At 40.1% G+C, this 17,135-nt stretch overlaps 1 protein-coding gene across 2 annotated transcripts in view; it reads left to right on the top strand.

The window, feature by feature from the left end:
* The window catches only part of sufu (suppressor of fused homolog (Drosophila)), a 101,899-nt gene that overhangs the window by 55,321 nt on the left and 29,443 nt on the right, over window positions 1–17,135 (top strand). For both annotated transcript variants that reach the window (XM_073026908.1, XM_073026909.1), the window contains 4 exons: window positions 4,754–4,839; window positions 6,003–6,075; window positions 7,953–8,106; window positions 13,259–13,379. In XM_073026908.1, coding sequence (XP_072883009.1) covers window positions 4,754–4,839; window positions 6,003–6,075; window positions 7,953–8,106; window positions 13,259–13,379 — 434 coding nt within the window. The remainder of the gene's footprint in view (window positions 1–4,753; window positions 4,840–6,002; window positions 6,076–7,952; window positions 8,107–13,258; window positions 13,380–17,135) is intronic.

Here is a 17,135-nt window from a genome sequence, read left to right on the forward strand (position 1 = left end):
TATGGAGGAGAGGGCCTGTGATGGAGCTGACTGGGTTCACAATTTCTGCAGCTTCTTTCAATCCTGTTCGGTAGTGCCTCCCTCCACCCCAACCCCTGCCCCCCATACCAGACGGTGGTGCAGCCAGCTAGAAAAATGCTCTCCAAATTTGTAGAAATTTGCGAGTGCCTTTGGTGATAAACAAACTCTGCTCAAACTCCTGATGAAATGTTGCTGCAATTGTGTCTTCTTTGTAAATGCATTGATACATTGGTCCCAGGATAGTTCCTCAAGAGATGTTGTCACACAGAAACTTGAAATTACTCATTCTTTCCACTTCTGATCCATCTATGAAGACTGGTATCTATTCTCTTGTCTTTACTTTCTGAAATCCACAATCAGTTCTTTGGTGTTACTGACACTAAATGCTGGTGGAACGCAGCAGGCCAGGCAGCATCTGTAGGAAGAAGCACAATCGACGTTGCGGGCCAAGACTCCTTCTTTGGTGTTACTGACACTAAATGCAGGTCTTCTGGTGACAAATTAGAGGATCCAGTTGCAGAGGGAGGTACATAGGCCCAGGTTCTGGAGCTTTCTGATCAGAACTGTAGGAATGATTGTTAAATGCTGAGCTGTAGTCAATAAATGCTTTGTATTGTCCAGGTGGTCCAAGGAAGCATGAAGAGCCAATGAGCTTGCATCTGCTGTAGAGCTGTTGTGGTGATAGGCAAATCAGGTCCTTGCTGAGTCAGGAGTTCATTCTAGCCAGGACCAACCTCTCAAGGCACTTCACCGTAGATGTGAGTACTACTGGGCGATAGTCGTTTTTGGCAGCTCCCCCTTCTCTTTTTGGGCACTGATATGATAGTTGTCCTTTTGAAGCAGGTGGGAACTTCCAACTGCAGCAATGAGAGATTGAAAATGTGTTGTTTGAACACTCCCTCCTGTTGGTCTGCTCAAGTTTTCAGAGAGTTCGCCCTCATCCACAGAACATTGTCCCAGAAGCATTGTAGAAGATCAGGTGGTCTTTTGCAAACTTGATCCATGCAACAATGTTTTTTTGGAGAGCAGTGGTTTCCTTTGTGGTGTACTTCCATGAACACCATTCTTGATATGTGTTTTTCTTGTAGTGTACACATGAACAGAGACTTTAAGTTCTAGAGATTTGTGCAGGTCTTTTGCTGTCTCCCTTGGGTTCTATTTCACCTCCTTTGGCATTGCATGTTGTGCTCTTGGTGTGATCTTTGCAGGATGCCCATTCCAAGGGAGAGTAGCAACAGTACTGAATTACCTCCATTTGCAGACAATTTCTCTTACTGTGAGCTGCTAAACATTCAGGTCTTTAGGAATGCTTTTATAGCCTTTTCCAACTTCATGCATCTCTACAAATTTTCTAAGGTTCTCTGAAAGTTGTTTTGATCAAGGCATGGGGCACATAAACAGATCTTTCTTGAAGAGCAGGCTCTGTCAGTAACCTGACTTTATGTGCCTTTTTTATAAGTGAGGGCACTTCTACACCCCGCACCTCCAATCTCATCTCATTGATTGGAACACGTGACTCCAAATATAATGTTTTTGACTTACTGGGTTCTCTAACTTGTTTTAGGACAGGTGAAATCTGATCACATTTTAGTTCATGTTAATGCAGAAATAGAGAAAATTCTACAGGGTTCACAAGCTTTCTACCACCACTGTAGCTGTAGTTTCATTGTCCCTTTCAAAGCATGTTGAAAGGGGAAAAGTAAGTACTGCCTATTGGATTATATTAAAAATAACTGAGCAGAAACACTGCTAATAGTTTCTATAATGCACTGGAAAATATTGATACAAGCTTTATGTTCCTTTTAGCTGTGTTCAACTATAGAGTTCTAACTGACATTGATTTTTCTTTATTTGTTACTTTCCCAACATTTAAACTTCAAACTTATTGATGGAGTGCAGTATGTAATTTTGAGTAGAATGTCCGTCTGTCTCTTTTTGGTCAGTGAAGTCCTAACAGAAAGTCCCACTTCCACGCCTCATTATACTGTAGTTTGACAGCCTTTTCCCATTATCCTGTGTCCCAGTGACTTGATAGAGGCAGGATAAGCAAAGGAAAGGGGTTTGTGAGATGCCTGGAGTTGAAGCAGCCCCAAAGACACCACTACAGAGGAGCAGAGTATGTAGAATACCAGTGACTGGGTTTGGCTGGGTGGAATGCTAAAAGCTCTGGTTGAGTCTGGGATTTCAAAGAGCTAAGAAAGAAAAAAAGCTGCAAATATCCATGGTAGACTATTAATAGCAGGAGAATGGAATACTGAAGGTCACAACAATATGGAGGGGAGGGAAGATTAGGCATGACCTGTAAAGCCTTAATGTGCCACCTTTCTCTCTATTCAGCCAATTACTTATCCACACAGCTACCAAACTCTTGTAGCCTTTTTTTTGTGTAGGGCTGTATCAAGTATCTTCTGAAAAGCTGTAGAACGTAGAAAAACTGTTTATCCCTTAGCCGTCTCTGTTAACTCATTAAAAAAATCTTTTGGGTTTGTGAAAGATATTAGCTTTTAAATTTGTATTCTACTAACTCAAACTTTTCCCAGGTGTCAGTTGTGTTCCAGAATGTTTCCAGATACAGGTGGCCCCCGTTTTTCGAAGGTTCACTTTACGACAGCTCGCTGTTGCGAAAGACCTACATTACTACCTGTTTTCGCTAACCAAAGAGGATTTTCACTTTTACGAAAAAAAGACGCTGGCTTTATATGCGTTTACCCCCAAGAAAGACTACAATGACCATGAAGCCTTGTGCGGGCAGTTGTTTGCGCATGCGTGTACGTGCTGATTTTTTTCTCTCTCTCCAAATCGATTTTTGGCTCACTGTCTTCCTGAGTTTGATAAGTGAAACTACACTGTACATACAATATTTCTGCTTTATATAGGGCATATATTTATCATATCATTCCTGCTTTTACTATATGTTTGAGTTATTTTAGGTTTTATGTGCTATTTAGTAAGATTTGGTCTGGGAACTTTTTAACCTACAAGTTCAGATTTCTTTAAATTGTACTGGTCTGAGTCCAGTGAATGGTTTTGAAGTTTCTGTTTGGGACGGACAGCTAGCTGCCAGTGTAAATGAGGTTAAGGCTTCCTTTTACTTGGGCTGCTTAATAGTCATCCACCCAAATGATACAGTTCCAATTTTAGGGAGTTTATTAAAATGTTGCTAGGTTCTACCTCTGACTTGGAACTTAAATGAAAGTTATTTTAAGATTTAAGTTTAATATGCAAAGGACACAAGCCAGTTGTGATTTAGACTTTGTTCTCTGGATTTTTTTGGAATAGGCATCGTTGCAAGTGAGTTCTGTTAAAATGGTAATACACAGCACCACATAGTGGCAAGGTGTGGTTCTACATCTGAGACTAGTGCAAGGAAGCAAGACATGAGATGCCTCTTTAGAGGGCAGTTGGAGCTAAGATGTTTATTTCCTTATTATGCTCAGGCATTGATGATGATTGCACTTGCATCTCAGTAGAACAGAATACAACATTTTATTTTACTGGAATGAATTCAGCAGTTGTTTCTTTTGAAAATCTGTGGATTTTTGTCAGAGGTTGCATTAAAACAAGATAGGGAATATGAATACGTTGGACTCTCCTTTTGGTGAGCTTTCATTTGAAACAAAAATAACTGGATCAGCAATTATTTAATGAGGCAGTATTATGGTATAGCTAAGAATATGTACACAACGTTGGAAGAACTCAGCAGGTCAGGGAGCATCCGTGAGAAAAGAGTGGCCAACGTTTCAGGCCGAGACCCTTCATCAGGAATGGGGGGAAGAGAGGGCCGAAGCCCAGTAATAGAGATGGGGAGGGGGAAGGCCTAGAGGTGCCAGGTGGAGAACCAATCAGAGGAAGGATAAAGGGGGGAGGGGATAAGCATGAAAGAACTGTAGAGATAAGCAGAAAGTTGAAAGGGGAGAGGGGCAGAGAGGGACCTGGGATAGGGGAAGGGGGAGGGAATTACCGGAAATTGGAAAATTCAATATTCATACCACCAGGCTGGAGGCTACCCAGATGGTAGATGAGGCATTGCTCCTTCAACCTGAGTTTGGCCTCATCATGGCAGTAGAGGAGGCCATGTATGGACATATCTAGATGGGAATGAGAGGCAGAGTTGAAGTGGGTGGCGGTCCCCCAATCTGCGTCGCGTCTCGCCGATGTAGAGGAGGCCGCACCGGATGCAATAGACAACTCCAGCAGACTCGCAGGTGAAGTGTTGCCTCACCTGGAAGGACTGTCTGGGGCCCGGAATGGTGGTGAGGGGGGAGGTGTGGGGACAGGTGTAGCATTTGCGCTTGCAGGGATCTCGTATTCTTTGATCCACAGCATCTGCAGTTGTATTTTTGTGTTATGGTATAGCTAATACTGTTGAAACTAGTGAAGTTTAGCTCCATCTACTGTTTTGAGTAAATTTTGAACTGTGAAACAATTCTTGTTAATGTGTCTTTTAATGGTTTTGTAAACAGATTTTAACAAGAGTGTGGATAAAATATTGATTGCTCCAACTCAGTAGTGGCTTCAACCATTTACAAGTTTCCTCTGAAGAGATGCACTTCCAGGTGACTTCAGAGTATCCTCTCAGCTGCTACCGTTTTCACTTCTCTGAGCCAAGTTCCATCCTTTTTGATTTGAGAATGTATTTTTTATCCTTCATGGTTTTTGTACAATCACTTGTCCTGTTCCTTTTCTCAGTTATCTTTTTTTTTAAAAAAAAGATGCTTTCAATTTGTATTAGATTGTTGGAGTTTGTACAGAAGAACTTCAGGCAGCACAGCAGTGGAATGGTCAAGGGATCTTGGAGCTTCTCCGGACTGTTCCTGTGTAAGTGTCATTATAAAACTTTCCCACTAAATTTGAAATGTGATCGATTAGGTGTGAGAAAAGTGAAATGTTAGATTGACATTTTTCAGAGTTCCATTGATGTAGGAGTTGAGTAAGTCGTGATTTTACTGCATGATGCACAAGGTTTAAGAGGGCATGTGACCAACTATTTTGTACACTAGGTCATGTCAGTGATCTCCTGATTATTTCACATGTAAAATACATTTGATCTCATTTTTATATTGAGTAATCAGATACCCATATTGGATGTGTGTAAATAATTCTTTTCATCTTAACCTGGAATTCAGAGTATTTCATCTTCTGGAATGGTAAAATTTTAAAATATTTTCTTCTATCAGATGATCATCCAATAAGAAGTCTTCTGTAGCATTTAAAATTTTAAAATGCCTTGCCAAACACAGTAGTGTAAGTACATCAATCACATCCCTCGCTGTCACACTTAATCACCTCAAGATTTAATCAAATTAGTCGTACAGAAAATTCCCTTAACTAAGTGACTATTCCTGATTGTCCCTTCCCTCTCCAGTAAAGCCTATACCTTGGGACTTTTTTCATTCATTTCCTGCCGTTTGTATAGGATTTGCCAATTTGTGATTAGCTAACATCTCTGCTGCACATGTAAGATAAAAGACCACAATTTTCCAGTCATCTCTTGCCCCTTCTGTAGCCAAGGAAGATCTGAAAACTTCAGCCTCACTGCCGGTAATCTCTTCCCTTCCCTAGCAGCCTGGGATATATTTCATCAGGCTTTGCAGCTTTATTTTCCTTTAAACCCACCAAACATCAGTAATTTTCCCGAAAATTGTGTTATGATACTGATTACGGTAATTATTTAAAAGATTTTTGTGGTTACGTCAGATGTTTGTTATTAACCTATCATAATATGGACAAATTTGTAAGCACAAAATGTCTTGGTATGAAAAGTAAACACTTTATTTTTAGACAGGCTGTAGTGATTCATTCCAGTATACACTTATCAAAACTCAGTTTTAGACTGCGTTTCATCAAGTGAAGGAAAAAACTTCTGTAGTTGTGTTAGGCTTTACTGTTATATTGAATCAGTTTTTGAGCAAAGTAATAAACAAAAGATAGATAACAAAGATCATTCGTGTATCTCCAAACTATCATAAATTGTCTTACAGGGCAGGTGGCTCTTGGCTAATCACTGATATGCGAAGAGGAGAAACTATATTTGAATCTGATCCACATTTGCAGGTAACCATCAACTTTTGGTTCTGTTCATCCATACTGCTGTAATATCTGCTGGGGTAAGTGTTTCTGTGCAATCTCTAATTCAGCACCAGTTTGCACTACCCCACTTAAAGTTACAACTTTTTTATTATTTAACTACAACATCTTAAAATTAAGCAGCAATTGCACTGTTGCTTTGGATTTGCTATTTCCCATACTTTCACATCTCTGGGGATAAACTGTGGGTAATCTGCAGAACTGATATTAACAGTAGCCATGGGTAACATAGTGGTTAGCACAAGACCATTACAGCACCAGCTGTAAGATCAGCATTCATTCAATTCCTGCCACTGTCTGTAAGGACTTTGTACATGCTTGCCATGACCATGTGGGTTTCTTCTGTGTGTTCTGGTTTCTTCCCACGTTCCAAAGACGTACAGTTAGGATTCATGGGTTGTGGGTATGCTGTGTTGGCGCTAGAAGTGTGACACTTTTTGATTTGATTTGACAAAAATGACACACTTCACTGTGTTTTGATGTACATGTGGCAAGTAAAGCTAAGCTTTATCTTTATGCATTTTTTGCTGGTAATTTGAGTTATTGAAGACACCATAGTATGGCAAGTGGTATTGCTGACTCACAGCTCCAGTGACCTAAGTTCGATTCCGATCCCTGACCATCTCCACCTTCACCACAACCCACACTAAATCACAGTGCTATCTGGTGTACTCCAGTGTGCCGAGAAGTTTCGATTGACAGGCTAATTGGCACCAGTGTTTGTCTAATGCAGGAGAATTGGAAGAAATTTAATGGGTATGTGAAAGCACATGGGTCACAGAACAATATGTATGGCAAATAAATTGATATAGTTATGAGAATAGGCATAGATTTGAAGAACTGAATTACAGCCTTCTATCTTGTGAAGAAGTATAAAGTAAAATAATAATTTTCTGTGTCACAAGTATTTCAGTAACCTTTTAACTTAAACCTTAAGTACTAAGTAATTTGCTGTGATTTTAAATATGACCATGATTTAGTTAAAATACCCATTTATATTGTATGCAGTTTTGGCCACCGAGTTACAGGAAGGATATTAATAAGATTGAAAAAGTGCAGAGAAGGTTTACAAGGATGTTGTCGGGACTTGAGAAACTGAGTTACAGAGAAAGGTTGAATAGGTTAGGACTTTATTCCCTGGAGTGTAGAAGAATGAGGGGAGATTTGATAGAGGTATATAAAATTATGATGGGTATAGATAGAGTGAATGCAAGCAGGCTTTTTCCACTGAGGCCAGGGGAGAAAAAAACCAGAGGACATGGGTTAAGGGTGAAGGGGAAAAGTTTAAAGGGAACATTGGGGGGGGGGGGGGTTTCTTCACAGAGTGGTGGGAGTGTGGAATGAGCTGCCAGATGAAGTGGTAAATGCGGGCTCACTTAAGAAAAACTTGGGCAGGTACATGGATGAGAGGTGTATGGAGGGATATGGTGCAGGTCAGTGGGACTAGGCAGAAAAATAGTTTGGAACAACCAAGAAGGGCCAAAAGGCCTGTTTCTGTGCTGTAATGTTCTGTGGTTCTATGGTTAAGTATAATGGAATAAAAGATAAATGTTTTCTATTGTAAACATGAGAAAGTCTGCAGATGCTGGAAATCCAAACTAAGACACAAAATGTTGGAGGAACTCAGAAGTCATGGAAATGAATAGATAGTCGATGTTTCAGGCCAAGACTCCTCTTCAGGATTCAATAGGTCAACTATTGTTTGTTGCAAACATTCAAATAAAATACATTAGAACTAGAGCTCCTCATAACCATCTGACTAAAGTTCCTGCATGATTGTAATAGTATGATTGTGCTTACATGATTTCAAATTTCTCCTGATTTTTCTTTTGTTCTCTATCTAGGAGAGGGTGGACAAAGGCATAGCGACTGATGGATCAAACCTGAGTGGTGTGAGTGCAAAATGTGCGTGGGTTGATCTGAGCCGTCCCCCAGAAGATGAAGAAGATAGCAGAAGTATTTATCTTGAGATGCAGCCACGTCGTTTGTCCGATAAAGGTAATTTGTTTATAGTATTATAACAGTTCAAAATCATTGAAGATATAACAGGATTTAGTTGCTATCTGTATTCTCTTTCCTTTTTTTGAACTTGAAATGGGGGGAAGAAAAGAAGAGCTTAGCAGTTTGAGGTTTTACAGTTCAGTTTAGTAGTTGGTCTCCAGTAGCTAAGTGGCATCACAAATGTACTCAATAATGCCAATGAATTCTGGTTAATTGGGGCAACTTTTTATTTGGGACAACACTTAAAGAACGAAAACTAAATTGAGAGAATAGCTGGGATTCCTTGTTCATTTGGGACACTCTCACTTAATTGGAGCAGTTTCTAACTTGTGTCAGCCACGTGCACTTGCATGGCCATTAGACACTACAGCTTGATTAAAGCAATCAGTTTTTAAACGGTGTCAGTTGTGTGTGTTCAAAACCCACAGTGATTTTTGTCACTGATAGTTAGCAAAAAATAAGCAATAAGAATTCTGAACTGTTTAGCTCACCATGGTTTCAAGTGTTCAGGCTTGGAGATGCCAGAAATGGTCCAGAGTGAAAATGAAAGAATTTTTAGACCTCTTAGATAGATAGATAGATAGATACTTTATTCATCCCCATGGGGAAATTCAATGGGAATAATTCTTCAGGAATTATGAAGTATTTGAGGCTGATGACAATCATTGTGAATGGTACAATGAAAATGAAGATTTGGAGAAAGGCAATCCAATATCTGCACTAGTTGTCTGTGCTGATTTTTTTCATTTACAGTCAATCAAAAGGGCACAGCAGATTAATTCCTCTGTCAATGACCATTAGGAACTAATACTACTGTAGGGGTATTGAGAAGGTTTTAATTTGTTCTATATTTCATTTAAGTAGATACATTGATATTCAGTTAAACGGTAGTTTATTTTTTATACCTTTTATTAATTTTCATGACACTTTGGCTAATTAGGACCAAAATGTACTGATCCTGACTTGTCCCAGTTTATCAGAATCCACTGTATATTGTGTAATATTACCTTTGTATTGTGTGAGAGTTTTATGTACTGTGATGCGCACCTTGATTGGAGAAATGTCATGCTGGATGAAAACAGGCTAAATACTTTCAGAAATTAGGGAACATTGCAATTTTTTTTTTGAGGAAAAAAGACCGAATATCAGATTGACTCAAAAGTTGAACCATTTTAGTTAGGATAGATTAGAATTTTCAAAAAATTGCATTGTAAGATTTATATGTTGAATAATTCAGCCTTGACTTTTTAATTAATTCAACTTTTTATAAAATAAAGCAATGAATTAACATTTTGGAAATTTAGACTTTAAAGTAGTAGAATTATACAGTCAATGTAGGAGAAAGCTGCACATTGAGGTGATAATGGTAATGAAAAGAGTATATAGGGGCTTCTTAAAATAAATATTTGATTAATGTACTGCAGGGAGCTTTTCCTTGTCTGGAAGGAAAAAATATAAATTGAATACTGTTGTTTTTGAACTAAAGATGTGCACACAGTTTCAAAATTAGTGCAGAATAAAAATATTTTGCATTTTTCTCAGTAAACAGCAGAAAAGAAGGCATGAAGGGGCTACAATCAATCAACTCACTGGGGGAGGAATACCTTTACATTTGTTTTAGTGATGGTTTCATTAGGTAAAACAATGTAGGACTTCAACCTGTGACATTACCTCTAATCCCTCAACGTTGATTTTTGAGAACCAGGAAGCTTTTGTTTCTATCATCTTGTTGGCAGCCCAATGTTCTGTCAGACCCACATGGGCATTTTGGGTTGCTCTTTTTTTCAGGTGACCTACACAAGAAATTAAAGAATGTCCTGTAGTATTGCACGTGTCCTCTTTGCATGCACCAGAAACACATATGCTTGCTATTTGATATGTTGGCAGCACAATCTGCATAACTTGTTTTCTTTAGAAGTGCTTCTTATGCCTTGTATTTCAAAAGATGAAAGCTTCTGTTGGAATGTTATCAGTGAACTTCTGGAAGTAGGTTTATTAATAATGCATATGATGTGAAATTTGTTGTTTTGCATAGAGAAAAGTGCTATAAATTACAAAAATTAGTGCATGAGAAAGGGAAAAATGGGGTAAGGTTCGTGGACCATTCATAAATCTGATGGCAGAAGGAAAGACGCTGTTTCTGAGTCATTCAGTGTGGGTCTTCAGGCTCCTGTACCTCATCCTTGCTTTTAGGAACTTGAAGAGAGCATGTCCTGGAAGGTGAGAGTTCTTTAGTGATTGATACCACCTTCTTGAGACACTGCCTCTTAGCTATCTGCATACAAATTTGTTTGAAAATTGACTTCTAACTACTTGTCTTTATTTAGTGCATTCAATTTAGTAGGACGTATCAAGAGTGTTATCTCACAACACTTGCATTAATTTGTTCAAAGATGTACAAACATATACAAAGGTGTATGTTAGAGGGAAAGAGGGAGGAGTGATCTAGGGAAGGAATTGTAGCAATTAGGATACAGGGATCGGGGTAGTGGCTAAAATCAGAATTGTGAAGAAGCCATTACTTGAAGAGTGTAGAAGTGGCATAGGAGATCCAAGGCCATAGGGAACATTTGAGAATATGATTACTCTAAAAATTAGACTTCTAGTTCTGAGTTTATTACTTTTTTTAACTTTATTACTTTTTTCCATATACATGAGTAAAAATCTTTACATTATGTCTGCGTCTAAATGTGCAATTTATAGCAATTTATAATAGTATGTACAACAGGATAGTCAGTATAACATAATATGAATTAAGCAGTCTGATGGCCTGGTGGCAGAAGCTGTCCCGGAGCCTATTGGTCCTGGCTTTTATGCTGCAGTACCATTTCCCAGATGGTAGCAGCTGGAACAGTTTATGGTTGGGGTAACTCAGCCCCAATGATCCTTTGGGCTCTTTTTACACACCTGTCTTTGTAAATGTCCTGAATAGTGGGAAGTTTACATCTATAGATGTGTTGGGCTGTCCGCTCCACTCTGCAGAGTCCTGTGATTGAGGGAAGTACAGTTCCTATACCAAGCAGTGATGCAGCCAGTCAGGATGCTCTCAATTGTACACCTAGAGAAAGTTCTTGGGATTTGGGGACCCACACCAGACTTCTTCAACCGTCTGAGTTGAAAGAGGCGCTGTTGTGCCTTTTTCACCACACAGTCGGTATGTACAGACCACTTGAGATTCTTGGTGATGTTTATGCTGAGGAACTTAAAGCTGTTCACCCTCTCAACCTCAGATCCATTGATGTCAATAGGGGTTAGCCTGTCTCTATTCCTCCTGTAGTCCACAACCAGCTCCTTTGTTTTTGCAACATTGAGGGAGAGGTTGTCCTCCTGACACCACTGTGTTAGGGTGATGACTTATTTGTAGGCTGCCTCATTATTATTTGAAGTTAGGCCAATCAGTGTAGTGTTGTCAGCAAATTTAATTAGCAGATTGGAGCTGTGGGTGGTGACACAGTCATGGATATACAGAGAGTAAAGGAGGGGGCTTAGTACACAGCCCTGAGGGGCAGAGGTGAGGGAGCCCACTCTTGCCAGCGATCTGACAGGAATGTAGGTCACTATGCACAAAGGTGAACTAGGCTTGGTGTGAGTTAGGATGCAGATAAGTGACCTTTGGATGACCTGAAGAGATGCCTGCAATCACAAAGTCACACATTCTACCACACTCATTCCTTTGCAAGCAGGTTTTGTACAGTCACCACAGCCTCTGTTAATGGAAATTCTCTTCCACAATGCAGCTCCTACCCGCCCATCCACAGGTCATTGTACAGTGGATATAAGTTCACTCTGATATGGACCCTTACTGCATATGCAAAAATACTTGAATCACACAAAATCTAATGTAGCTTGTAAACAATTTCATCAATACATCACTTAAAAAGTGGCAAATCTCAAGACAGAGCAGCGTGGCTGTCTAACATAAAACAATCCTGAATCACACTGCAACCAGTCCCAGTTCAGATGCAGTTGGGATGAGAAAGCTGGAAATTTTGTAAGTTGTGTATCACAGTAATAAATGTTAACATCTGGTTTAAGATGGTGCTTGTGATGCCCAGCAAGTACTTTTTGGTGGCAAAATACAAAACAAAGAAAACTGCTAAGCACGTAATAACGCTATTCATTACGGTCAACGGTACCTATGGAGAAATGTGAAGAGAAAGGCTAGGTGAGCAGAGGCGGGAGGAGGAGGCGGTGAAGGCGAGGCGTGGTGGAGGCAGCAGCAAGGAAAATCCTGATATCTGATTGATTTAAGCGGTGGGTTGAATTGGAAAGGTCAGGCACGGGCCGAATTGTGGTGGTGGGTTCCAGGCCCCAGAGCAGTCCAAGAGCAAGGAATGACCTGATCTTTGGATGATTTACGTGCCTAGCCAGAATTAAAAGTTCAGGGTGGTGGGCCTGGAGGCAAGGGATGGGGTGATTCTACCTGGTCTTGCTCACTGCTCGGCAAAGTTTTTTCAGCTCTGTGTGCTGTGATGAACTAAGGCTGTGGCCTGCAGTGATGTCTGGCTTAGTGCATTTTGTAAAACTTCAGTTCTGAATGCTATTTGCTTGCTTTTATTGTTTGCACAATTTGTTTTTCTCTGTGCACTTGGTGTTTGATGGTGTTTTTTTAAAAATGGGTTCTTTTGGGGTTACTTAGTTGTGTTGCCATCTGTAAGGAGATGAACCCAAAGGTTGTATAATACGTATATACTTTGATTATGAATGTACTTTGAACTTGGTAAATGAAGGATTTGAGTTTTTGCTTTGAAGAAAGTTATCAAAATTCACAAATGCTTTAAAAACTCTTGTACTTTTAATATATTTTAGAAGCTCATGGGAAGGATTTCTATGCTCCATGCAGCTGTTTATTGCCGAAGAGGCCTGTACTTTTAATGCAAATAGTATCCTATTTAAAGGCCAAGTATTTGCATCAACAAGTTGGATGTGCTTAATGCTCTTCCTTCTCTTCTTGGTTAAATGGGAATGTTATATCGATACTTGTTCCATGTTCCAAAATCTTATCAATTTTTAAACAAATTTGGCCCAGCAAAACCACTATAGATTTGTTTTAATTATATAAACTTGGAGTCATGGTAGAAATTAATAATCCCTCTGTTCAGTCTTTCAGCCTTGAAACCAGCTTCAAGCATTACTTTTCTAATTTCAGATACAGAGCAAATCAGAGAGGTCCTGCGTAGGGGCCTTGAAATGAATACCAAACCAGTTTTGCCACCGATCAGCTCCCAAAAACCCCAGCAGCAGAATGGGATGAATCATGATCGAGCACAGTAAGTTGTTTGCAACTTTAATATATTAGTTCCAATAGCCTGGAGTTATCAAGAATTAATTTGAGATTTTTGGGTGTATAGAGAATGTTTGTTGCTATGTTATGTTGATACCTCCCATTTGACATTCCTCAATCCTAATTCTGCTTAGATTTTTTTAGGCTATGATCCTTCAAATATAAATTTTATATTTGATTTAACAGTTCAAATGTTTTCACAAAATTAGTTACATTTATTACAAAGCTTAGATAATACAGCTTTGTTTAATGGTAGATTAGAATGAGAACATGGGAAACTAGATTCCATTGAAGAGTTGCAAGATGGCGCTAGTGAACCACAGCAACGTTCTGCAGGCTACATACAATACTTCTAAATGTATCTCTTTGAATTACTTTCACTGCAATCTGCAGCATGTAAGTTTCCTTTAAACAACATACTTTTTAAATCAATCTAATGAACTACAAATGTTGCAATCTTCAGACTCGGTAGACTTAACTCTCAAGCAAGTAGGTATGGCACCTTTAAGCGGATGGAGGTTCATTGCCATGGCTGGAAGTAAAGGCAGGAGGGGTGAGGGGGGAGCTCCAAACCAGGCTGAAACAGAGGAAAGAGACCCCTTTTACCCAGCATCTTGTTGGTAAACTGGGGGTAAAATTGCTGTATTGGAGTGAAATGAGAGATTGTTGTGTTGTATGTGTAATTGCGACGTGGCTTACTCCCAGCACGCCACGTACAGTGATCAGACCGAAGACTTCCCGATTCACAAGATGATTTAGAAAATGCAGAAGGCGGAAGTGTGTGTTTCATGATCGTCTCTGTGGTGCTCCAATGTGGTGGTTTTATCGAACTTGTCCCCCAATCCCTGAACAACAAATGGTAAAATGTTGCGCATTCTATTTACTTAGGTAGTTCTCCTTCATAATTCTGACCATGATTTATGTGCCAGCAGCTGTTGACTATGATCAAACATGAGATACTGCATGATGTTGTCTCTAAAAAAGAAGCTGTCTATCCTGTTGCAGTTCAAATCATAGTCGAGGACTTCAACCAGGCTTGCTTGAAGAAGTCACTACCCAATTACTATGAGCATATAACCTGTAACACCAGATGTCCCAGTACACTGGAATGCTATCAATATAAGGAATGCCTACCGTTCCAGACTGAAATTTTGTAAGTCGGAAAACTTGGCTGTCCGTCTCCTACCTGCAGACAGACAGACAGGCTAAAAAGCAGGGCTTCAGAGATTAGGACAACAAAGAGGTGGAGGAGTGGCTATAGTATTGCTTCGAGTCAGTGGACTGGACCACGTTTAAGGACTTGTCTGTGGATCTGAATGAGTACACCATGGATGTCATGGACTTTATTAAAACAGCTGTAGACGCGTGACCCTACAAAATCATTCCGAATCTTCCATAACCAGAAGCCACAATTTGTTGGGGGCCTTGTTAGAGGCATTCAAGTCCAGTGACCAAGAAAGCTGGAATCTCACGGGTTAAGTGACAATCCAGGCTAAATTTGAATCAACTAAGGATGCCTGACAGTTGTGGCATGACTTGAACACTATTATCACAGATGAAGTTAAATCAAGTGACGTAGACAACAGGACTTCACTTCCAGATGAGCTCAATGTCTTCTATTCTCACTTCGACTATATTTTTTAAAAAAAACATGGAAACGGCACTCCCGCAGTCTCTGATCCTGTGATTTCAGTTTAAAACCGACATGCAAGCAACTTTCAGGAGGGTGAACACATGAAAACAATCTGGCCCAGGTGGGGTACCTAGCCAAGTACTGAAGATCTGTGCCAATAAACTGGCTGGGAGTGTTCACTGAGATTTTTAACCTCCCACTTTGGCTTTCTGAGGCACCCACCTGTTTCAAGCAGGCTTCAATTATATCGGTGCCTAAGAGGAATGTGATAACCTACCTCACTGACTATCGTCAGTGGCACTTTCATCCACAGTGATGAAGTGTTTTGAGAGGCTGGTGATGAAACCAACTCCTGTCTGAGAATCAACTTGGATCAGCTGCATTTTGCCTACTGGAGCAACAGGTCCACAGCAGGTGCCACTTCATTGGCTCTTCACTCAACCCTAGAACATCTGGACAGCTAAGATGCATCCATTAGAATGTCCTTCATTGATTACAACTCAGCATTTGATACTATCATCCCCTCAAAACTAATCAATAAGCTTAGATGCACCTTGGTCTCAATACCTTCTGGTGCAATTGGATTTTCAAATTTCCTCACTTGCAGACCCCAGTCAGTTCGGATTGGCAACAATATCTCCTTCACAGTCTCCATCAGCACACGAGCACCACAATGCTGTACTTTAGTCTCTGTTCTACTTGCTTTACACTTATGACTGTGTGGCTAAGCACAGCTCCAATGCCATATTCAAGGTTGCTGATGACACCACTGTTCAAGACTGAATTAAAGGTGATGTTGCATTGGCATATAGGAGAGAGATTGAATATCTGGTTGGGTGGTTTCACAGCAACAACCTCTCACTCAATGTCAGAGACCAAGGAGCTTCAAGAGGAGGAGTCCAGATGTCCATGAAGCAGTCTTCATCAGAACATCAGTGGTGGGGAGGGTCAGCAACTTTAAATTCCTTGGTGTTTCCATTTCAGAGGACCTGTCTTGCGCCCAGCTACCCTACCCTAATGCTTTTCTTAATAATCAAACTTAACAGTTGGTACTGTGGTAAAATGTATTACCCATAAAATCGCAGTGATATAATGTTCATTGTTGTAAAGATATCTTTGAGTCCCTTGGAGGCTGCTGGAAATTCCTGAAGTGCCCTTATGAAATCAGGCAGTTGCTCTCATGCATTCTTCATGCATTATGGTAATGTTAGGTGGGAACTTTCTCTCGGGCTTTTCCTAGTGGAAGATTAAACTAAAACGAGCCGTGTAGCTCATTTAGAGGAAACCTTTTCTCGTGAAATTAATTCCAGAACAAATTGCTGCTTCACCTGTTTGACAGGACATTATCCATATTTTATACAACAGAGAGAAGTTCATTGTTAGGGGGAGTGGAGCTAATCTTCAGAATTAATGGGAACTGTTTATCCAGTATTTTAGAAACAAGGTCACCTGAACCTCTGAAGTCAAGTTACAACATGCAAGTGCACGTTGTGAGGCTGAGCTCCAAGATATCAGCAACTTTTTCATCAAGGCATGAGAGAAAATTACCTTTACACTCAATATCTGCTAGATCCACTGCCAACCTGCCTTAGGTGCACAACACTGCCCTCTGACAATAAAGGTCCTCTCTCTATAAGATCTTGGAATGCATAGACCACTTCTCATATTTCAGAATTCCCCTCTTGGTGAAGATGGATACCAGGGATGAAATTCCCAATCACCTTCAGTGCACCAGAACTTCCTTTTTGTTAATGAGGTCAAGTATCCTTGAATATCAACACCCAAGACTTGTTAGCGATCCCATCGTCTCTGGATAACAGTGATCCTTGCTTCTGAAATCCAGTTTACCTACAGCCGGCATCTTTAAGTACTAGATACAAGTCAGCAGTGCTCATTTCGTAAAATCTGCAACTCAGCTAAAAGATACACAACCCAATGTCAATGGCTGTCTCAAGTCAATATTACCAGTATTGAGGCCTCTGTTACTCAATCAACTCTGTAGAGCTACCTTGCTCATTTCCCTGCTAGACACCAGACTCGACAAAGGGACACGATTCCAAACTCTGTTCTGTAATGAGACTACCAGGCAGGTAAAGAAAATGGTTCAGG

Source organism: Hemitrygon akajei, chromosome 23 (assembly GCF_048418815.1).
Source record: "Hemitrygon akajei chromosome 23, sHemAka1.3, whole genome shotgun sequence".
NCBI lineage: Eukaryota > Metazoa > Chordata > Chondrichthyes > Myliobatiformes > Dasyatidae > Hemitrygon > Hemitrygon akajei.